The sequence below is a fragment of the Pelophylax lessonae genome (genome assembly GCF_965119305.1).
Source record: "Pelophylax lessonae genome assembly, chromosome: 1".
Taxonomy (NCBI): Eukaryota; Metazoa; Chordata; class Amphibia; order Anura; family Ranidae; genus Pelophylax; species Pelophylax lessonae.
The window spans coordinates 313888092-313912323 of NC_138768.1; the positions used below are offsets into that span (position 1 = coordinate 313888092).

The window sequence follows — 24232 nt, forward strand, 5'->3', positions numbered from 1 at the left end:
ACTGGTTCCGCTCTACCTCCTTTGGTAAAAGGCCTCCAGAAATCCATACAGAGCACAATTTGTGAGACAACGGCACAGGAGATGACCACAAGATGGGAGAGGGAAACTAAATTCAGAGATGACGGAGGAGAAAATATATGTCTTATTGCAGCAGCCCTGGACCCCAGATTCCGCAAGCTAAAATTCCTGGCAGCAGAGGATAGTTTAAAAGTTCACCTCAAGGTCCAAGCTCTTGCTCTTGAGGAGAAAAGAAGATATGAGGAAGAGCAAAACACATCAACGTGAATGTGAGGAACAGGTTCAGCCAGCCAGTGCAATGAGTCCAGACATGAAACTTTCAGAAAAGAGGCAAGTGTCTATGTTGCGCTCTTTGCTCGGTTCAGATTCAGATGAACACCACAGTAATGGTGAGGATGACACTGGTCACATCCAAGATCCAGAAATTCACAGTGAAGTTGTGAGGAATGAGATACACATGTACTTTACTGGGCAGGCCATTCCAAAGGAAGACAATCCACTGAAATGGTGGAAGGAAAATGAAGGGAGGTTTCCCATCTTGGCCATGCTGGCAAAGAGTTACTTGTCTGTGCCTGCAACATCAACCCCATCTGAAAGGCTTTTCTCAGTTGCTGGCAACATTGGGACTAAAAAAAGAGCAAGCCTAACTGCAGAGCATGTCGATATGCTAACCTTCCTCCATTGCAATGCTATATTATAGATTCCATGCCCCCAACCTGTACCTGTTGCACTCTTGGGTTGTATTGGACTTCTTTAAAACTACAAGATGGCTGTTGGCTGCCTTCAGGTAATCATTCCTCAGTATTGGCCATTATAATTTGCACAGTGTTGAGCGGTGCTTGCTTTTTGTTGGACTTGGCTCCTTTAAAACTATGTTAGTTTTTAGGTATGTTTTACATTTACAAGTACCACACACACCAAAAAAAAATACTGGTCAACAATAACACTGTATATGGAAAACATACCTAAAAAGTAACCAAGTTTTAAAGGAGCCAACTAGTCCAACAAAAGCACTGCTCAACACTGTGCAAAAGTAATGGCCAAAAATAATGGCCAATACAGCAATAGATTACCTGAAGGCAGAGAGCTGACTTGTAGTTTAACCACTTAAGCCCCGGAAGATTTTACCCCCATTCCGACCAGGGGGTATTTTGCGATTCGGCACTGCGTGACTTTAACGGACAATTGCGCGGTCGTGCGACGCTGTACCTAAACAAATTTGGCATCCTTTTTTTCCCCACAAATAGGCTTGTGACGGTATCAGATTTTCATGCTGCGATTAATTGATTAAGGTTTTGCCACGGTATACGGTATTATCACGGTATTCTATTATTAAATTTAAATTATTAAATTTCCACCTCACTTCAATTTCATTGCTGAATTTAGGGGCTTTGGTTCACTTATGCACATTATTATATAGTCAGTCAGTACAGACTCTGTGAACCAGGCCTAAAATAGGTCATCAAGCAGTGTCTGGCCTAACTGGTGATAACTGGTCCTGGCGCTCGGCTCCGATCCGATGGCCTGGTCATTAAGAGGGCAAATCCTTGTGGTCAAGAAGTGGTTAAACCTGAAGGAGGTGTTGTTTATAAATTACTTTACTATTGCTTTAGGCCTGGTTCACATGTATGCGGGTTGGTGGTTCACATGTATGCGGGTTGGTGGTTCACATGTATGCGGGTTGGCGGCCCACATTTGCACAGGCATAGCAGCCCATTGATTTGAACGGGCTGCTATGCCCTCATTTTCCGCAGAAAAAAGGTGCATGCAGCATTTTTTTAAAATTCAGTGGCCTTGAAATCCATCCTGCTTTTGCACCATGCGACTAACCTGCAGTTCCTGCTCTGGCAAGCTTTCTGCATTTTTTGTATACGTGGGCACGGCATTTAAAAACAGTTTGCGTGTGCAGCAACGGCAGGTAAGTCGCATGGTGCAAAAGAAGGATGGATTTCATGGCCACTGCATTTTTTTAAATTCTGCATGCACCTTTTTTCAGCTGAAAACGCAGGCATAGCAGCTGAAGCCCATTCACATCAATGGGCTGCTATGCCTGTGCAAATGTGGGCCCCCAACCCGCATACATGTGAACCAGGCCTAAAGCAATAGTAAAGTCATTAATTGGTTAAACCTGCAGGAGGACCGGTGTTTTTATCTATTAATGACTTTACTATTGCTTTAGGCCTGGTTCACATGTATGCGGGTTGGGGGCCCACATTTGCACAGGCATAGCAGCCCATTGATGTGAATGGGCTTGAGCTGCTATGCCTGCGTTTTCAGCTGAAAAAAGGTGCATGCAGAATTTAAAAAAATGCAGTGGCCATGAAATCCATCCTGCTTTTGCACCATGCGACTTACCTGCCGTTGCTGCACACGCAAACTGTTTTTAAATGCCGTGCCCACGTATACAAAAAATGCAGAAAGCTTGCCAGAGCAGGAACTGCAGGTTAGTCGCATGGTGCAAAAGCAGGATGGATTTCAAGGCCACTGAATTTTAAAAAAATGCTGCATGCACCTTTTTTCTGCGGAAAATTAGGGCATAGCAGCCCGTTCAAATCAATGGGCTGCTATGCCTGTGCAAATGTGGGCCGCCAACCCGCATACATGTGAACCGCCAACCCGCATACATGTGAACCAGGCCTAAAGCAATAGTAAAGTCATTAATAGATAAAAGCCCTGGTCCTCCTGCAGGTTTAACCACTTCTGGATCGCAAGGATTTGCCCCTTTAAAGACCAGGCCATCGGATCAGAGCGCCAGGACCAGTCATCACCAGGTAGGCCAGACACTGCTTGATGGCTATATAATAATGTAATGTGGGCTGCTATGCGTGTGTGTGTGTGTGTGTGTGTGTGTGTGTGTGTGTGTGTGTGTGTGTGTGTGTGTGTGTGTGTGTATGTATGTATGTATGTATGTGTATATATATATATATATATATATATATATATATATATATATATAATGTATATTAGAGCTGCACGATTCTGGCCAAAATGAGAATCACGATTTTTTAGCTTGGAATAAAGATCACGATTCTCTGTGTAACAAAAAAAAAAATTGGGATAACTTTACTGTTACGTTTTTTTTTTTTTTATTCATTAAAGTCTATTAATTGCGTTTGAAAGACTGCTGCGCAAATACAGTGTGACATAAAATATTACAACAATCGCCATTTTTTTCTGTAGGGTCTCTGCTAAAAAAATATATAAAATGTTTGGGGGTTCTAAGTACTTTTCTAGCAAAAAAAAAAACTGATTTTAACTTGCAAACAAGTGTCAGAAAAAGGTCCAGTCTTTAAGAGGTTAAACTTCCTTTCTCCCTGGCAGAGGGAAGGAAAAGATACAAATGTAATCATTTTTGTTTATAGTTAGGGTTAGCTGTGTGAGTGAATGAGTCATCCAGCTCACTGAAATGTATCAATTAACAAGTCAGACCCAGGAGCAGATAAACTCTGTATTTTAAAAATGCCACAATAAGGCTCCATGTACACGGGACGTTGTTAAAAGTCCCTTTGAATGCTGGAATTTTTAGGACGTTTGAAACGTCCGTTCGGTCGCGTTTGTACCCGCGTTTAGCGGGCGTTTAGCAGCGTTTGCGTTTAGAAGCGTTCCTAGAGGTCAAAAAACGGAATTTTTGTAAAATCTTACCTGTAAAATTCCTTTCTCTGAGTCCTCCGACAGTCGCCGCCTCTTCATATTCGTCACATATGGGTATTAGACTTTGCTCCGAAGGAGTAGCTAGGCAACAGAATATGTTAACAATAAAGCTTTAACATATCCCACCCTCAAGGGGTGGTCCCCTCAGTCAATACCCTCCTACTTCCTGCAACCATATCTCAGTTTTAGTGGAATAGCAGTAGAGTATACATTCAAACCCCAAAAGAGGGGCGGGGGCGGCGACTGTCGGAGGACTCAGAGAAAGGAATTTTACAGGTAAGATTTTACAAAAATTCCGTTTTCTCTTACGTCCTCCGACAGTCGCCGCCTCTTCATATTCGTCACATATGGGGACGTCCCAAAGCAGTGCAAACATGAGGGGTGGGAAACGCATCCGCGCCGAAAGGCAACGCAGTCTCCACATCAAAGAAAGGAACCTTACCAAAGGAAGGAAACTAGCTGGGCAACAGCAAAAATAAGTGCTCAACAGGAGCAACAACCCAGGAAAAGACAAAAAACCAGGGGATACAAAACTTATCCCAACAGCCAGGAGTCCCCAACAAGGGACCCTAGGGAACAGCCGCACTAAGAACCTTGCGGCCAAAGGAAGCATCCGCCGATGCCTGAACATCTACTTTGTAGAATTTTGTGAAAGTGTGCACGGTCGACCAAGTCGCCGCCTTACACACCTGGGCTACAGAAGCCCCATGACGACAGGCCCAAGACGTACTCAGAGATCTAGTAGAGTGCGCCTTCACAGGCACAGGGGGAACCTTCCCCTGCAAGGCATAAGCCTGTTCAATGGTCTGCCTGATCCATTTGGCAATGGTAGAGGCGGAAGCCGCCATGCCCTTCCGAGGACCCTCTGGAAGAACAAACAAGGAGTCCGTCTTTCGAAAAGACTCAGTCGATTTAAGGTAAACCCTAATCGCTCGAACAACATCCAGAGAATGCAATCTCACCTCCTTAGGATGTTTAGGCTTCGTGCACAACGAAGGCAAAACAATATCCTCGTTAAGATGGAATTCCGAAACTCGTTTCGGCAGAAAAGAAGGATTAGGTCGCAAGACCACCTTATCCAAATGAACAACCAGGTACGGAGACTTGCAGGACAAAGCCGCCAGTTCCGACACTCTGCGAGCCGAAGTGATCGCCACCAAAAAGGCGACCTTTTTGGACAACATAGACAACGAGATCTCCCTGATCTGTTCAAAAGGAGCACGTTGTAACACAGACAGGACTAGATTCAAGTCCCAAGGGGGCAAGGGATCCCTCCTAGGAGGAACCAGATGCCGCACACCCTGAATAAAAGTGCCAACCAAGGAGTTGGAAGCTACGGGACGTTGAAACAGAACGGCCAGCGCAGACACCTGACCCTTTATCGTAGCCAGCGCCAAACGCTGATCGACACCCGTCTGAAGGAAAGACAGCACACGGGAAACCGAGTACGTGCGGGGTGAAAACCCCCTGGACTCACACCAGGCAAAATAGGCCTTCCAAGTACGGTAATAAACCTTTCCCGAGGAAGACTTCCTCGCGTTGATCAAGGTATGAACAACCTCTGGAGAGAGACCCTTCTCCTTCAGGACCTCGGTCTCAACAGCCAGGCCGTCAAAGCCAGCGACTGTAAAGCAGGATGGTAAATCGGTCCTTGAGACAGTAGATCGTCCCGAAGAGGCAGACGCCAGGGGGCGTCGACCGCCAGATTCACGAGGTCTGCGTACCAGGACCGGCGAGGCCAGTCCGGTGCCACAAGAATCACCGTGCTGCGTTCCGAGTGTAACCTGCGAAGGAACCGGGACAGCAACTGAATCGGTGGAAACGCGTACATCAGCCTGTACTGATGCCACGGGGCCACTAACGCGTCCGACGCGTCCGCCCGAGGGTCGCGCGTCCTTGCCACGAACCTCTTCACCTTGTAGTTGAGGCGAGACGCGAACAGGTCCACATCTGGAAGACCCCACTTCGCGCACAACATCTGGAAGACAGCCGGGTGGAGAGACCATTCCCCCTGATCCAGGGTCTGGCGACTCAGATAGTCCGCCTGCCAGTTCTCCACTCCCGGAATGTGAACCGCCGTTATCGCCGGGACATGAGTCTCGGCCCAAGACAGAATGTCGGCCACTTCTCGAGCCGCTCGGGCACTCCTGGTGCCCCCTTGGTGGTTGATGTAGGCCACCGCCGTGGCATTGTCCGTCTGCACCCGAACCGGGCAGCCCTGCAGCCGGTCCGTCCAGCGATGAAGACAGAGCCTTATCGCACGCAATTCCAGAATGTTGATCGGGAGGGAAGACTCCCCCTCCGACCAGGTCCCCTGGGCGGACAGAACGCCCAGAACACCACCCCAGCCCGACAGGCTGGCATCCGTGGTGATTATCGTCCACGAGATCGGACGAAACGACTTGCCCCCGGACACCAACGGGGACTGGAGCCACCACAGAAGGTTTTCCCTGGTGCGATGACTCAACGAGATCTGAAGCTCCAGAGATTGAGGTCGCCCGTCCCACTTGGACAAGATCTCCGCTTGGAGACCCCGCGTGTGAAACTGCGCGAAAGGAATCGCCTCGAAAGCCGAGACCATCAATCCCAGACATCTCATACACGTCCGCAGAGACGAGTTCGGAACGTCCCTGAGGGACCTGACTTCCTCCTGAAGAGTCCTGAGTTTGTCTTCCGGCAGGAAGACCTTCGCCTGCACCGAGTCCAGTATCATTCCCAGATAGGGAAGACGAACCGACGGACTCAGAGTCGACTTTGGAACATTTATCGTCCAACCGAACTCCTGCAGAGTTTGCATCGTGACAGACAGGTCCTTCTCCAGACCCTGACTGGTCGCAGACCGAATCAGAATGTCGTCCAGATACCCCAGGACAGAAATGCCCTGGGCTCTCAATAATGCCAGAACCGGTGCAAGCACCTTGGTGAAGACCCGCGGAGCCGAGGCGAGCCCAAAGGGCAACGCCACGAACTGGTAGTGATCCTCCGCAATGGCAAATCGAAGGTATCTCTGATGACCCTCGAATATGGGGATGTGAAGATACGCATCCTTCAAATCGATGGAGGCCATGAATTCCCCCGGAACCAGGGCAGCCACCACCGAGCGCAGGGATTCCATGCGGAACTTGCGAACCCGCACAGAGCGGTTCAGAGCTTTCAAGTCCAGAATCGGACGAACCTTGCCCTCCTTTCTGGGCACAGTGAACAGATTGGAATAAAACCCCCGAAATCTGTCCCGATGAGGCACCGGAACCACCACCCCCTGAGCCCTCAGGTCCCGCACCGCCCGGCGCAGATCCCGCAGGCGCTCTGGAGACAGTTGTAGATTTGAGGGAAAAAATCTGCTCTCTGGCCGAGAGAGAAACTCGATCTTGTAACCAGATCGAACGATTTCCAGAACCCATCTGTCCCGCACACGGGCCAACCAGGGCTGAAGAAAACCGAGCAAGCGTCCCCCCACCCCAAAACTGGGTGAGGGCGCCCCTTCAGGCCGAACTGTTATGGGCCGCAGGTCCGGATTGGCCGGACTTCTGTTTTCCAGACCAGGGCTTCTTCTGAGAGCCCTGGCCCTTGAACGGTTTGCCCTTGTAGTGCGGCCGAAAGGCACGAAAGGACCCCTGAGGGGGCCGAAAATTAGCATGCTTCTTCCCAGAAGCCCCCTTAGCCTTGGGGAAATGGGGCAAGAGAGTGCTCTTACCCCCAGTAATCCCCTTAATCAACACATCCAGGGACTCCCCAAAAAGGCGAGACCCATCATAAGGCAGATTGGCTAAGGTTTTACGTGAAGATTGGTCCACCGACCAACATTTCAACCAAACCAGGCGGCGAGACAACACCGCCACGCTGTGCACACGCGCGGCCAACGGAATCAGGTCCAGGTCCGCATCACACAGATACATGACACCCTGGTGGATCTGATCCACCATATCCAGGGTCGCCGCTGAGGCCGAATCGGCCACTAGGACGCGCCTAAGCATCTGCGTCCAACTTGCGATCGCCTGGGCCGCCATGAGAGAAGCAAACAGAGCCTTAAGCATAGAACCCGTAACAGAATAAGTATGACGGGCAAGAGACTCCAGTCTCCTATCCGTGGCATCACGGAAAATAGGGGATCCCTCTGCCGGGATCGCAGTGGCTTTGTTCAAAACCGCAATAGCATGATCTACTGGCGGAGGCACACACCACCGTTCATCAGTGGCAGGCGAGAAAGGATAACGCAGCTTAAATTTACTTGGTACCGCAAAAGGCTTGCGCAAATCGCGCCATTGGTCCTTAACAGCGCGCTGAAAATCAGCATTGCAGGGAAAGACCTGCGGCGTCCTGCGTTTTCTCTGCGTCCCATAAGCCGCCAAGGCAGCTGGGGGACACACCTCGTCCTGCAAACGTAGCGTCTGCTTAATGGAAGCAATCAACTCATCCATGATTGCAAGCTCTTCAGGCGAGCCAGGGGGAGAATTATCAACCCCCTCAACTTCAGCCTCTACCTCAGACCCCACTAGATCCAGAGAGGAGCGGGACCCCGATAGGGGGGTCCCCGCCAGAACAGCCCCATCACCTTCACCCTCAGAATCAGAGGACAGAGCAACTCTGGGCCGTTTAGTAGATTGAGCAGCCACCAGCATTTGCACCTGTGCAGCAAGGCCAGCCACAATAGTGGCCAAATCCCCCCCTGGGGGGGAAACAGCGGTCCCCTGGCTTTCCACCAAGACTGTGGGAAATTTGCCCTCCTGAGAATCCATTGCCCCTGTATGCCAGACAACCAAGGGTTAACTGCCCCCTTACAGCAAGCGCGGCAAGCGCAGCCCACCGCACCACACTCAGGCACAATGAGACCCCCACAGGGAATATACAGACTGAATACAGGCAATGGAACACAGGAATAGAAGGATAAAACCTGAGGAGACTCCGCTGCTGCTGCTGCCTCGATCGGTGCTTCCAGGAGAGAGGAAGTGATGCTGCCAGGGCGCTCTATGTAAGCCTATGGAGGCTACAAGAAAATGGCCGCCGTGCATGTAAACCATGCGGCCGGAGCGGGCGCCGGTAAAATGGCGCCGTTTGGCGCCGAAATCGCCGCTCCACAGTGCATAAAATCACACACAATATCATCCCATAATATGGATACATGTTAGATCGCCGCAGCGATCGCTGTATATGCCCCAACATGCCATTAAAAACATGCCCCACAGCACACAGCTCCTCACACTGCCCAGCCTGACATACTCAGTGTCATACAGCTCCCCCCCCCCCCTTGCAGCCCACAGCATGCAGCCGAGAGATAGGGAGACAAGCAGTGTGATTAAAGGCAGGTTACACAGTCCCAGACTGAGACCCCCCCCAGACAGACAGGTCCCCACATAGATACACTTACCTCACATGGCGTGGGGAACCCGCACAGGCGAACAAGCCGCTGCACATGAGGCAGGGAGAGTCGCTACACAAGACGCACACAATGGCGGTTCAGAAACCGCACAGCGTCCGGTGAGGTAGCCACCTCACCAATCATCCCTGCACCGAACAGGGATGGGTCGTTCACCGTGCCAGGAGCGTTACCTGGCCGAACGCTCGATGGCAGACTGGGAAGCCACTGACCCACGACCTGCGACCAGGGGGATCAGCCCGAGACCCAGTCCGCATGATCCTCTTCGTCCGAAGAACTAACTAATGCTGACAAAAATAACAGCTAAGTAAAGGTAGAGAGAAAACTCAAACAAAATATCAAAAAGAAGAAAGAGTCTGGGACAAAAAGTCCCAGCACAGAGAGAGCCAGCCACTCCTGACAAGCTAGACATTAAAACTGAGATATGGTTGCAGGAAGTAGGAGGGTATTGACTGAGGGGACCACCCCTTGAGGGTGGGATATGTTAAAGCTTTATTGTTAACATATTCTGTTGCCTAGCTACTCCTTCGGAGCAAAGTCTAATACCCATATGTGACGAATATGAAGAGGCGGCGACTGTCGGAGGACGTAAGAGAAAAATTATTCCCCTTTAAAATGGAAAAACGCGAACGCTAAACGCGGGTCATCGCGTTCAGACGCGTTCAGACGCGTTTGTGCGTTTGAAACGCCGGGGAACACACGTTCAAACGCAAATAATTGCGTTCTAAAAAAAGTCCCTGAACGCAACTGCCTGCAAATGACTGTAAACGACCCTGTGTACATGGACAGATAAGATAACATGTAGATGGGTTCAGGGGCTTCTGAAAAAAACGCCCAACTGCTCCTAAACGGCCATTTCCAGCGTCCCGTGTACATGGAGCCTAACAATACCGTGGCTATGCAATACCGCGATATATCGAATTACCGAAAACCGGCATATGTCTACCCACAAACAGAGCTTTCTTTTGGTGGTATTTGATCACCTGTGCGATTTTTTGATCACGCGCTACAAACAAAAAAAGAGCGTCAATTTTGCAAAAATAACAATATTTTTCACATTTTTTTATATGAAATTCCCCCCAAAAAAAAGTAAAAATCAAAATTTTTTAACATTTTCGGCCAATTTGTTTTATGCTACCTATGTTTGGTAAAAAAAAAAAAAAAAAAAAAAAAAAAAAAAAAAAAAAAAAAAAAAAATCGCAAAAAGCGTATTTTGATTGGTTTGCGCAAAAGTTATCGCGTTTACTAACAAAGGGAAAGATTGTCATTTTTTTTTAAACGCGTAATGGCGGCGATTTGCGATTTTTTTTGCGGTACTGCGACATTGCGGCGGACAGATCGGACCCTTGACTGACATTTTTGACACTTTTGGGGTTACCAGTGACATTTCCACAGTAATCAGTGCTATATATATGCACTGTTACTGTAAAAATACACTGGTAGTGAAGGGGTTAACTTTATTTGGGAGGGAGGGGCTGTGTGTGTCCCTAGGGGCGTGCTTTCTACTGTGATTGGCTGTGGCTTCAGCTGTAAGGACACTGATCAACGGATCTACATAGTAGATCCATGTGATCAGTGTCTTTGCAGCGAGGAGAATGACAGGCAGCTTGTTTACACAAGCTGCCTGACATTCTCCCTCTCCCCCGCCGATCGCCGAGTGGCCGGCGGACATCGGGTCCGCTGGTCACACGCGCGGGAGGGGGGGGGTCCGTGACCACGCGGGAGCGCGCCTCCGGGGGCGCGCGCTCGCTCCCTAGACCCTCACAAGCAAGCAACGTAGCCCTACGTTAGTTTGCCTGTGAGGGGCTGACCGCCGACGTAGATAGTCGTGCGGCGGTCGGCAAGTGGTTAAAGAAGTTAAAGTGTTAGGCAGATATGGCATTTTTCATGCCTGATGCCCTAAAGTGTTTGGCACTTTATGTGTCTCTTGTATTTTTGCACAGTTGCACAAGTGTTGTTGAGCACTGCAGTGCTTTATAATTTATATGGCATTTTGAATGCTTTTGGTTTTGAATTAATGGCATTATTCCTGCCTGATGTTAAAGTGTTGTTTACATTTTATTTTTGCCACTTAAACTTCAACCACATTGAAGTATTTTTTGGAAAAACTTTAATAAAAGTTGAATTATTATATTAGAAGTTGTACGTATCATTTTTTGTAAAGTTATTAAAAGGATTATTTAACTAATCAAAGAAAGAACACTAGATTAAGCAAAAAAAGAAAAAAATTGAAATAATCGTTAGATTAGTCGACTAATCGTAAAAATAATCGATAGATTAGTCGACAGACAAATTAATCGTTAGTTGCAGCCCTACTTCCAGCAATGATCTCCACCTTACGTGTAAGATATGAAGTGCATTTTGGAGTCAGACCACTCTCCCTGCAACAGGGGGGACTCCCATTCCTTCCCAGAAACAAAGACACTGCCAAACCTAGATGGTGTCCAACATAGTCCAAACCCTGAATGATAAAGAAAAGGTGACCAGCGCTACGGACTATGATATATGGTGGGAGGGTGAGAATGAAAGGTGTAAGCTGCCCCAATCAACCCTTAAGTGTAAAGGTGAAAAGGAAAAAATGAAATGTGACGATTGGTATTGGCGCTACCTTAAAGAAAAATAAATTATATGTGATAATGCCAAAAATGGCGTGGATGGAAATAATAAGGTTCCGTGACCCACAGATTTCAAAGTGTCACCAAATATGTGAGTGAAAACTCCTTAGTAAAAAATATAGAGAGGTTTTTGGGTTGATCTCTGGAGAGTTGTAGTTGTGTTTTGCCTCCGTCCCTTAAAGTCTAGTATGGGGTATGGGTTGGTTTCTCAAGCCAAGGGGTGGGACTTTTACGGGCAAGTGAAAAATACACGGTTTATATAAAATAAATAGTTGCAATTTATTGCGAATACAGGTGTATATTCAACAAAGGAGAAAATATTTTTTAACTGGACATTTATAGTGATATGAAGTGTTTGGGTTACAGACCCAAGGTGCATAGAAGAATGCTAGGTTTGGAAAAAGAGTTTCCGTGACAGTGGTGCAATATATGTGACTTTGGTTATTTTTGATGAGAAAAAACGGAATTTTTGGAAAATCTTACCTGTAAAATTCCTTTCTCTGAGTCCTCCGACAGTCGCCGCCTCTTCATATTCGTCACATATGGGGTATTAGACTTTGCTCCGAAGGAGTAGCTAGGCAACAGAATATGTTAACAATAAAGCTTTAACATATCCCACCCTCAAGGGGTGGTCCCCTCAGTCAATACCCTCCTACTTCCTGCAACCATATCTCAGTTTTAGTGGAATAGCAGTAGAGTATACAATCAAACCCCAAAAGAGGGGCGGGGGCGGCGACTGTCGGAGGACTCAGAGAAAGGAATTTTACAGGTAAGATTTTACAAAAATTCAGTTTTCTCTTACGTCCTCCGACAGTCGCCGCCTCTTCATATTCGTCACATATGGGGACGTCCCAAAGCAGTGCAAACATGAGGGGTGGGAAACGCATCCGCGCCGAAAGGCAACGCAGTCTCCGCATCAAAGAAGGAACCTTACCAAAGGAAGGAAACCAGCTGGGCAACAGCAAAAAACAAGTGCTCAACAGGAGCAACAACCCAGGAAAAGACAAAAAAAAAACCAGGGGATACAAAACTTATCCCAACAGCCAGGAGTCCCCAACAAGGGACCCTAGGGAACAGCCGCACTAAGAACCTTGCGGCCAAAGGAAGCATCCGCCGATGCCTGAACATCTACTTTGTAGAATTTTGTGAAAGTGTGCACGGTCGACCAAGTCGCCGCCTTACACACCTGGGCTACAGAAGCCCCATGACGACAGGCCCAAGACGTACTCAGAGATCTAGTAGAGTGCGCCTTCACAGGCACAGGGGAACCTTCCCCTGCAAAGCATAGGCCTGTTCAATGGTCTGCCTGATCCATTTGGCGATGGTAGAGGCCGAAGCCGCCATGCCCTTCCGAGGACCCTCTGGAAGAACAAACAAGGAGTCCGTCTTTCGAAAAGACTCAGTCGATTTAAGGTAAACCCTTATCGCCCGAACAACATCCAGAGAGTGCAATCTCACCTCCTTTGGATGTTTAGGCTTCGTGCACAACGAAGGCAAGACAATATCCTCATTAAGATGGAATTCCGAAACTCGTTTCGGCAGAAAAGAAGGATTAGGTCGCAAGACCACCTTATCCAAATGAATAACCAGGTACGGAGACTTGCAGGACAAAGCCGCCAGCTCCGACACTCTGCGAGCCGAAGTGATCGCCACCAAAAAGGCGACCTTTTTGGACAACATAGACAACGAGATCTCCCTGATCTGTTCAAAAGGAGCACGTTGTAACACAGAACGAGATTCAAGTCCCAAGGGGGCAGAGGATCCCGCCTCGGGGGAACCAGATGCCGCACACCCTGAACAAAGGTGCCAACCAATGGGTTGGAAGCCACGGGACGTTGAAACAGAACGGCCAGAGCAGACACCTGACCCTTTATCGTAGCCAGCGCCAAACGCTGATCAACACCCGTTTGAAGGAAAGACAGCACACGGGACACCGAGTACGTGCGGGGTGAAAACCCCCTGGACTCACACCAGGCAAAATAGGCCTTCCAAGTACGGTAATAAACCTTCCCCGAGGAAGACTTCCTCGCGTTGATTAAAGTATGAACGACCTCCGGAGAGAGACCCCTCTCCTTCAGGACCTCGGTCTCAACAGCCAGGCCGTCAAAGCCAGCGACTGTAAAGCAGGATGGTATATCGGTCCTTGAGACAGTAGATCGTCTCGAAGAGGCAGACGCCACGGGGCGTCGACCGCCAGATTCACGAGGTCTGCGTACCAGGACCGGCGAGGCCAGTCCGGTGCCACAAGAATCACCGTGTTGCGTTCCGAGTGTAACCTGCGAAGGAACCTGGACAGCAACTGAATCGGTGGAAACGCGTACATCAGCCTGTACTGATGCCACGGGGCCACTAACGCGTCCGACGCGTCTGCCCGAGGGTCGCGCGTCCTTGCCACGAACCTCTTCACCTTGTTGTTGAGGCGAGACGCGAACAGGTCCACATCTGGAAGACCCCACTTCGCGCACAACGTCTGGAAGACAGCCGGATGGAGAGACCATTCCCCCTGATCCAGGGTCTGGCGACTCAGATAGTCCGCCTGCCAGTTCTCCACTCCCGGAATGTGAACCGCCGTTATCGCCGGGACATGAGTCTCGGCCCAAGACAGAATGTCGGCCACTTCTCGAGCCGCTCGGGCACTCCTGGTGCCCCCTTGGTGGTTGATGTAGGCCACCGCCGTGGCATTGTCCGTCTGCACCCGAACCGGGCAACCCTGCAGCCGGTCCGTCCAGCGATGAAGACAGAGCCTTATCGCACGCAATTCCAGAATGTTGATCGGAAGGGAAGACTCCCCCTCCGACCAAGTCCCCTGAGCGGACAGAACGCCCAGAACTCCACCCCAGCCCGACAGGCTGGCATCCGTGGTGATTACCGTCCACGAGATCGGACGAAACGACTTGCCCCCGGACACCAACGGGGACTGGAGCCACCACAGAAGGTTTTCCCTGGTGCGAAGACTCAACGAGATTTGAAGATCCAGAGATTGAGGTCGCCCGTCCCACCCGGACAGGATCTCCGCTTGGAGACCCCGCGTGTGAAACTGTGCGAAAGGAATCGCCTCGAAGGCCGAGACCATCAATCCCAGACATCTCATACACGTCCGCAGAGATGAGTTCGGAACGTCCCTGAGGGACCTGACTTCCTCCCGGAGAGTCCTGAGTTTGTCTTCCGGCAGGAAGACCTTCGCCTGCACCGAGTCCAGTATCATTCCCAGATAGGGGAGACGAACCGACGGACTCAGTGTCGACTTTGGAAAATTTATCGTCCAACCAAACTCCTGCAGAGTTTGCATTGTGACAGACAGGTCCTTCTCCAGACCCTGGCTGGTCGCAGACCGAACCAGAATGTCGTCCAGATACCCCAGGACAGAAACGCCCTGGGCCCTCAATAATGCCAGAACCGGTGCAAGCACCTTGGTGAAGACCCGCGGAGCCGAGGCGAGACCAAAGGGCAACGCCACGAACTGGTAGTGATCCTCCGCAATGGCAAATCGAAGGTACCTCTGATGACCCTCGAATATGGGGATGTGAAGGTACGCATCCTTCAAATCGATGGAGGCCATGAATTCCCCCGGAACCAGGGCAGCCACCACCGACCGCAGGGATTCCATGCGGAACTTGCGAACCCGCACAGAGCGGTTCAGAGCCTTCAAGTCCAGAATCGGACGAACCTTGCCCTCCTTTCTGGGCACGGTGAACAGATTGGAATAAAACCCCCGAAACCTGTCCCGATGAGGCACCGGAACCACCACTCCCTGAGCCCTCAGGTCCCGCACCGCCAGGTGCAGGTCCCGCAAGCGCTCTGGAGACAGTTGAAGATTTGAGGGAAAAAATCTACTCTCCGGCCGAGAGAGAAACTCGATCTTGTAACCAGATCGAACGATTTCCAGAACCCATCTGTCCCGCACACGGGCCAACCAGGGCTGAAGAAAACCGAGCAAGCGTCCCCCCACCCCAAAACCGGGTGAGGGCGCCCCTTCAGGCCGAACTGTTATGGGCTGCAGGTCCGGATTGGCCGGACTTCTGTTTCCCAGACCAGGGCTTCTTCTGAGAGCCTTGACCTTTGAACGGTTTGCCCTTGTAGTGCGGCTGAAAGGCACGAAAGGACCCCTGAGGGGGCCGAAAATTTGCATGCTTCTTCCCAGAAGCCCCCTTAGCCTTGGGGAAATGGGGCAAGAGAGTGCTCTTACCCCCGGTGATCCCCTTAATCAACACATCCAGGGACTCCCCAAAAAGGCGAGACCCATAAGGCAGATTGGCTAAGGTCTTACGTGAAGATTGGTCCACCGACCAACATTTTAACCAAACCAGGCGGCGAGACACCGCCACGCTGTGCACACGTGCAGCCAACGGAATCAGGTCCAGGTCCGCATCACACAGATACATGACACCCTGGTGGATCTGATCCACCATATCCAGGGTCGCCGGCGAGGCCGAGTCGGCCACTAGGACGCGCCTAAGCATCTGCGTCCAACTTGCGATCGCCTGGGCCGCCATGAGAGAAGCAAACAGAGCCTTAAGCATAGAACCCGTAACAGAATAAGTATGACGGGCAAGAGACTCCAGTCTCCTATCCGTGGCATCACGGAAAACAGGGGAACCCTCTGCAGGAATCGCAGTGGCTTTGTTCAAAACCGCAATTGCATGATCCACTGGTGGAGGCACACACCACCTTTCATCAGTGGCAGGCGAAAAAGGATAACGCAGCTTGAATTTACTTGGTACCGCAAAAGGTTTGCGCAGATCGCGCCATTGATCCTTAACAGCGCGCTGAAAATCAGCATTGCAGGGAAAAACCTGCGGCGTCCTGCGTTTTCTCTGCGTCCCATAAGCCGCCAAGGCAGCGGGGGGACACACTTCGTCCTGCAAACGCAGCGTTTGCTTAATGGAAGCAATCAACTCATCCATGATTGCAAGCTCTTCAGGCGAGCCAGGGGGAGAATTATCGACCCCCCTCAACTTCAGCCTCCACCTCAGACCCCACTAGATCCAGGGAGGAGCGGGACCCCGATAAGGAGGCCCCTGCCAGAACAGCCCCATCACCTTCACCCTCAGAATCAGAGGAAAGAGCAACTCTGGGCCTTTTAGTAGATTGAGCAGCCACCAGCATTTGCACCTGAGCAGCAAGGCCAGCCACAATAGTGGCTAAATCCCCCCCCTGGGGGGGAAACAGCGGTCCCCTGGCTTTCCACCAATACTGTAGGAAATTTGCCCTCCTGAGAATCCATTGCCCCTGTAATGCCAGACAACCAAGGGTTAACTGCCCCTTTTAAGCAAGCGCGGCAAGCGCAGCCCACCGCACCACACTCAAGCACAATGAGACCCCCACAGGGAATATGCAAACTGAACACAGGCAATGGATAGCAAGAACAGAAGGATAAAACCTGAGGAGACCCTCGCCGCTGCTGCTGCCTCGATCGGTGTTCCTGGAAAGAGGAAGTGATGCTGCCAGGGCGCTCTATGTAAGCCTATGGAGGCTACAAGAAAATGGCCGCCATGCATGTAAACCATGCGGCCGGAGTGGGTGTAGGCAAAATGGCGTCGTTTGGCGCCGAAACCGCCGCTCCACAGTGCATTAAAACACACATTACATTCCAATATAAGAATACATGTCAGATCGCCGCAGCGATCGCTGTATATGCCCAAACATGCCAAAAAAAAACATGCCCCACAGCACACAGCTTCTCACACTGCCCAGTCTGACACACACAGTGTCATACAGCTCCCCCCCCCCCCTTGCAGCCCACAGCATGCAGCCGAGAGATAGGGAGACAAGCAGTGTGAATAGAGGCAGGTTACACAGTCCCAGACTGACACCCCCCCAGACAGACAGGTCCCCACATAAATACACTTACCTCACATGGCGTGGGGGACCCGCACAGGCGAACAAGCCGCTGCACATGAGGCAGGGAGAGTCGCAATTCAAGACGCACAAAATGGGGGTTAAGAAACCGCACAGCGTCCAGTGAGGTAGCCACCTCACCAATCATCCCTGCACCGAACAGGGATGGGTCGTTCACCATGCCAGGAGCGTTACCTGGCTGAACGCTCGATGGCAGACTGGGAAGCCACTGACCCACGACCTGCGACCAGGGGGATCAGCCCGAGACCCAGTCCGCATGATCCTCTTCGTCCGAAGAACTAACTAACGCTGACAAAATAACAGCTAATTAAAGGTAGAGAGAAAAACTCAAACAAAATATTAAAAAGAAGAAAGAGTCTGGGACAGAAAGTCCCAGCACAGAGAGAGCCAGCCACTCCTGACAAGCTAGACATTAAAACTGAGATATGGTTGCAGGAAGTAGGAGGGTATTGACTGAGGGGACCACCCCTTGAGGGTGGGATATGTTAAAGCTTTATTGTTAACATATTCTGTTGCCTAGCTACTCCTTCGGAGCAAAGTCTAATACCCCATATGTGACGAATATGAAGAGGCGGCGACTGTCGGAGGACGTAAGAGAAACTCTGTTTCTCCAGGCTGGATTGCTTGGATGTTCACAGAGAAATCATCAAATGTTGATCCGACGCGTTTCGGCTAGCAGAGTAGCCTTTGTCAAGGGTTTTGTGTCACCAAGTCTGTAGAGATAGTGACGGATTTTAATAGTCATCTGTATATGTCATAATATTTGGTTACATAATGTCGGTGAAGAAAAACAATGGGAGTACATACGTTTGACCTGTTTTGGTGATATTTATTCAAGTCTAGAGAAGATCCGCAGCGAGAACCAAATGGGAGCAACCTGGAGGTATATGTGGGTGGTAAGTATCGAGAAGTAATAAATAAAACGATTTTCCAACCAATATCTAGTGAGTTGACGCCACCATCAATAGTGTCAGACTTTTTTCAAAATCGTTTTATTTATTACTGCTTTATTCTTCTATGCACCTTGGGTCTGTAACCCAAACACTTCATAGCACTATAAATGTCCAGTTAAAAAATATTTTCTCCTTTGTTGAATATACACCTGTATTTATTTTATATAAACCGTGTATTTTTCACTTGCCTGTAAAAGTCCCACCCCTTGGCTTGAGAAACCAACCCATACCCCATACTAGACTTTAAGAGACGGAGGCAAAACACAACTACAACTCTCCAGAGATCAACCCAAAAACCTCTCTATATTTTTTTACTAAGGAGTTTTCACTCACATATTTGGTGACACTTTGAAATCTGTGGGTCACTGAACCTTATTATTTCCATCCACGCCATTTTTGGCATTATCACATATAATTTATTTTTCTTTAAGGTAGCGCCAACACCAATCGTCACATTTCATTTTTTCATAGTCCAAACCCTGATGGGGTTTCCTAAGAGGAATCAGAAAAAATCAGAATCAGAGTTGTAACCTATACTAGGCTCCTACAGAAAGTGAAGGGTAACCCCAGGGACCGCCTGAACCATAGAGAGAAGTCCTAACTCATGACAACCAGGGGAGGGGGTAAATAGGTCAGGAGAAAATAGAGAAGAGGGGAGTCCGTACTAAGGGACGGGGACGGGGGGGGGGGGGGGGTTCCCAGACATCAGATTTTCCGGCAAGAGAAAAAAAAAAAAAAAAAAGAACAGACAAAGGCCTCCCTACCTGATGCCAAGGAAGCTACAACCTTTTTAATGAGGGCTGATCTCAGAAGCCTCCTCCAATAAAGCCAAGTGGCTGTTAAACTAGAATCTGGTGAAGTCTGAACAAGCCAGATCTTGCAAGAGTGAGGCCTTTCAAGAAGGTGTTGATTGCGTAGAAGGCTGTAGAAAGAGGGCTCTCTTTATAGGAGGTTGTTTGAGAATCCCACAGTGTGGTCAGGAAAAGGTCTCTAGAATGAACATCATGGCAAATGCTGTAAGAAGCAGTAGGAATGCTCAAGCAAATTCGGAGATTCAGGACCTTATCCAGGTAGGAGACAGGAAGAGTTGGGTCCCAGTAGAGTCCCTCAGGAGAGAAAGGGCACAGACGAATAACCTGTACCACAAGGGGCTTTTCGTGACCCAAGGACATAGGAGTCCCACAAGAAAAGCAGTGCAGACCCTGATTGGCATGGCTCCAGAGTTAACATACTAGAGCAAAAGTTCCAGAGGTGGAAGGAGCCTTGGAAACTGGGAATAGTGCATCATTCTGCGCCAGTAATAACAGGGGAATAGAGAAATACAGATTTGTGTCTGCAAGGGCTTTAAGGGCCGCAGAAAAAGTGCCAAAGGGCTGCAAGTTGGCCTACAGGGTTCTGCACCATAGTGCTGGGGAGACAGCAAGGTTTAATTGTGGGGGCACCAGAGGCAAGGGAGTATGTAGGCCTAAAGGCACACTGTCCACAGCATGGCGCTGAAGAGATATACTGTAACTATCCCAGAAACCACCAAAATGCACAATCAACCACCCTACTTGCAGAAATAGGGGGGCACACCTTCATGCTGAAGGCTGTTTAGAGGGTAAAGCTGACCTCTGACATCGAGTCCTATTAGCACCTACTGCAAAAGTAGATGAAAGGAAATGGGCCGTTAGTGGAACTCTGGGATAAGCAAAACATCTGGATGTGTTTTGTGTATTTCTTCTAGATCTGTGCAGTAGTCCAGCATAAAAACCTTGCCTCTGTGCAAAAGCTTACTGTCATAAAGACCAGTCACTGCTGCTCTTGCTCCTTGTGCAGTGGATGCAAATCTTTTGTGGCTTTTGAGGAATATATTCAAATGAAATTTTATGTGCCCAGAGTTCAACTGACCTTTAAAAGGATCTGATATTGCATATTGCAGTTGTTGATAACAGAAGTGAAGGAAGTCTGGCACCTTACCTGAACGCTTGATTAATTTGTCTGTTCAGCTCGGCAGTATAAGCCATCCACATGTCTCCATCATTCAACCATTCCCAGCGGGTCACTAGCTCAGACTTTACAGCAGATTTTCCTGTGACTTTTTCAGATTCAGCACTCTCATCTTCAATTTCAGTTTTTATAACAACTTCTGGCTCAGGATCTGCCTCGGCTTTCCTTTTCTGGGATACTGCTACAAGAAAGTAGAGATTTTTTTTTTTAATACAAAAACTGTATGTTACCTTGTGACTCACAACTAACCAGAAATGAATTTAGCAAGAATCCATGACGATTCATAGAAATGGGATTGGTTTATACTGTAATCGATTTTTCTTGAAACCTTTTTGTACTGTGTTTTTCTTGGAATGTCCTCTGTGAGCTTCTAAACCTTTTCCCCCCTCACTTCCGTTTGTTTGGAACAAGCAGTGCATGTTAGTTGCAGTCATGTGCACTGCTCTATGCATGCTATATATGCCGTAATCCCTAGTCTATCGTGGGAGTTGGCAAAAGAGGGTGGCTACATTCCAACATACAGTGGAACCATGGAGGAGAACAAATGTTCTAACAGGAAGTCATATAACCGCATCAAAAAGGAATCGGAAGGAGGCAGAGAGCAACAGAAGCTGCTTTTTTTTAGTTGAAAAAAAAAAAAAAAAAACAGAATTTAATGTCACTTTACCTTACTTCTGGAACCAGGGAGGGCAATAATATGGATAAAGTGGATTTCATCCAAAATGAAAAAGCATATATTTCTGTTATAGGAATGTGAAGGGCCAAGACTTAAAGGTAAATGACTTAAAGGTAAACTGCATATTTTACAATACAGAAGCCTTATGCCTCGTACACACGCAACGATTGTTGGCCGTGAATTTTCGGCCAACGTCTGATCGGCTGATTTTCGGCTTGTTAGTATGATGCTTCCGACAACCGACTGCGACTTTTCGGCCGAATAAAATCTGGTGTGCATGCTATAAAATTTTTGTTGGCTGTCACCACAACGGCCGATTTTTCGTCAGTCAGTACAGATTTCGGCAGACAAAAATCTGATGAGCAAGACTGGGCATGCTCAGAGAAGAAAAAACACACGGAAAGTAAACCATCACATGACATCACTTCTGAAGTTGGTTTTTGTTGGCCAACAAAAGTCCAGTGCAAGTCTAGAGCACATTTCAACCAACAAACAACACTGGACTAAAGACGGCCGATAATCGTTGCGTGTGTTCGAGGCATTAGTATATATTCAGTTTACTTAGTGGATGGGATAGGTATCTGTGCCTTGTGTTTGGAATCTTGTAGTAAGCACACATACCCCTAACTCTGAGGCATCCTGTACTTTTTCCCCTTCTGTCACTGGCAATACCTAAACCCATGCATGATATATGAAAGGAGAAGTTCACCTTTGGGAACATGTTCCCAATGGTGCAGCCGCTGCCCAATCCTCCCCCCTCCCTGTGACAGCAGTGCAGGGAGACGTTTCCCATACTAGCTGTCACTTTTTGAAATCATTGTGACTGTGCAGGGCTTCTACCACATGGCCACATCATTTATTCACACAGCTCTGTGTGAATGAACCACAAGTCTCAAAATCTTTTGCCGCTGTTGGCTTGTAGTTCTCAATGAACTACCATGGCGGTAGGGCGGATGTGGAGCACTGTGGTAGTTTACTGATTCCTCTTGTCATTGTATCTGCTTGCCCTTATGGGATGTAGCTCGATCGAGATGAAGTTCAGGTAAGTTTTGGGGGGGGAGCTGCATAGAATGCATTAGGATAAATTTAGCATTTGAACCACTTTAACTAGAGAAGTTAAAGCGGTAGTATACTCCGCTTTTTAACTTTTACTTACAGGTAAGCCTATAATAAGGCCTACCTGTAGGTAAAATTAATATCTCCTAAACCGATTCACCCTGCATGCAGCCGCTGACACCAGCGGCGCATGCGCTCTGAAGGTCTGGTGGACCTTCAGAGCTCCTTATCGGAAAGTGAACTCCTGCCTCACAGCGCCGGTGCCGCAGAACCCGGAAGAGACTCTGAGTGAACATGACAGCTCCCTTAGCGGTGTCCAGGCGACCGTGTGGGGGGCTTCGTTCTAAGGCATTTCATAATGTTCTAGTGCGCGATGCATACTAGCACATTATGCCATTGTCTTGCAGGTTTTTTTTTTTATTGTACAGGGATACTACTGCTTTAAAAGAGGAGCTCCAGGCTCCTTCAGAGATTCTCCTGTACCATGCCCGAAGCACTGCATCTCTTGCACTATGCCCGCAGCCCTGCATCTCCTGTACCATGCCTGCAACCCCTGAATCTCCTGTACTAATCCCACAGCCCTACATCTCCTGTACCATGCCCACAGCCCCTGCATCTCCTGTAGCATGTCTGCAGCCCCTGTAGCATGCCTGCTGCCCCTGAATCTCCTGCACCATGCCCGCAGCCCCTGAATCTCCTGTACTAATCCCACAGCCCTACATCTCCTGTACCATGCCCACAGCCCCTGCATCTCCTGTAGCATGTCTGCAGCCCCTGCACCATGCCCGCAGCCCCTGAATCTCCTGCACCATGCCCGCTGCCCCTGAATCTCCTGCACCATGCCCGCAACCCCTGCACCATGCTCGCAGCGCCTGCATCTCCTGTACCATGCCCGCAGCCCCTGCATCTCCTGTACTATGCCCACAGCTCCTGCACCATGCCCGCAACCCCTGCATCTCCTGTACCGTGCCCACAGCCCCTGCACCATGTCCAGATCCCTTGCCTCTCCTGTACCATGCCCGCAGCCCCTGCACTATGCCCGCAGCCCCTGCATCTCCTGCACCATGCCCGCAACCCCTGCATCATGCTCGGAGCCCCTGCATGTCCTGTACCATGCCCGCAGCCCCTGCACCATGTCCAGATCCCTTGCATCTCCTGTACCATGCCTGCAGCCTCTGACATCTCCTGTACCATGCCCATGCAGCCTATGACCACCTCCTGTACTATGTCTGCACTTTTAACCAGAATTTGCTCATATGTGTGTGTATATATATATATATATGAAAAGAAAGCCCTATACGCTTTGATATCTGTCTTATCTATATATAATACTCTCTTCAAATGTGCTTTAAAATGCATGGTTTTCCCTTTTATGAACAAGAAAATAATGACGTTATGCTGTTGGGCTGGTATGAAGTTATTTCCAGGGCTGAATTTTATTCCCAGTCCGGCCCTGGCCCCCTATCACCAGAATTCTATATTTGCACAGAATAAAGAGTGGCCAGTTCCACCCCCAGCCTACAATGGTGACCCCCCCTAACTACTCACAACATGCAGCTTATATAGAGATACAGGGGCATATTCGCCCTGGAATAATGTGTGACATGCACTGTAACATAGCACCCTCACCCCGAGACTTGCGCTCCCTGGCAGAACCTGCGCGCCCAGACATGTTCACCTCTTCCTCACTGCTTAGATGCCAACACTGAGCCTCTGCTCCCACACAGGGCCGCCACTGGCTGACTGAGCTGTCACTCAATATACGTCTGCTCACCATTGGATAACTGAGAAGCCGGGGTAGAGCACGTGATAGGAGAGTTTCGTAGTGGAGGGTGATTGGTTGTAGCTAAGAAGGCGGGGCGGAGGTTGAGGCATGGTGTTTTTGTAGGTGAAGCTGTGACACTGAACGCACCATGTTAGCGGTACGCTTCCGTTTCCAGCAAATCAGGGTGAGTACTGAAGTTGGCACACTGCGCCTGCTGTCACCTCTTTTTAGCAGAGCTGTGTTGTTGGATCAGGTTGGTAGGGAGGGCACTCTCGC

General features: G+C 49.3%; 1 protein-coding gene across 2 annotated transcripts in view; it reads right to left on the reverse strand.

The window, feature by feature from the left end:
• Nucleotides 1-23929, reverse strand: part of PARP2 (poly(ADP-ribose) polymerase 2) — a 136638-nt gene extending 112709 nt beyond the window's left edge. Inside the window, exons 1-2 of one of the 2 annotated variants that reach the window (XM_082256088.1) lie at nucleotides 23821-23929; nucleotides 20430-20640 (exon numbers count right to left, since the gene is read on the reverse strand). In XM_082256088.1, the coding sequence (XP_082112214.1) occupies nucleotides 20430-20640; nucleotides 23821-23863 (254 nt within the window). In that variant the 5' untranslated portion in view covers nucleotides 23864-23929. The remainder of the gene's footprint in view (nucleotides 1-20429; nucleotides 20641-23820) is intronic. The other variant, XM_082256089.1, reaches the window with a different exon arrangement.
• Between the last annotated feature and the right edge of the window lie 303 nt (nucleotides 23930-24232).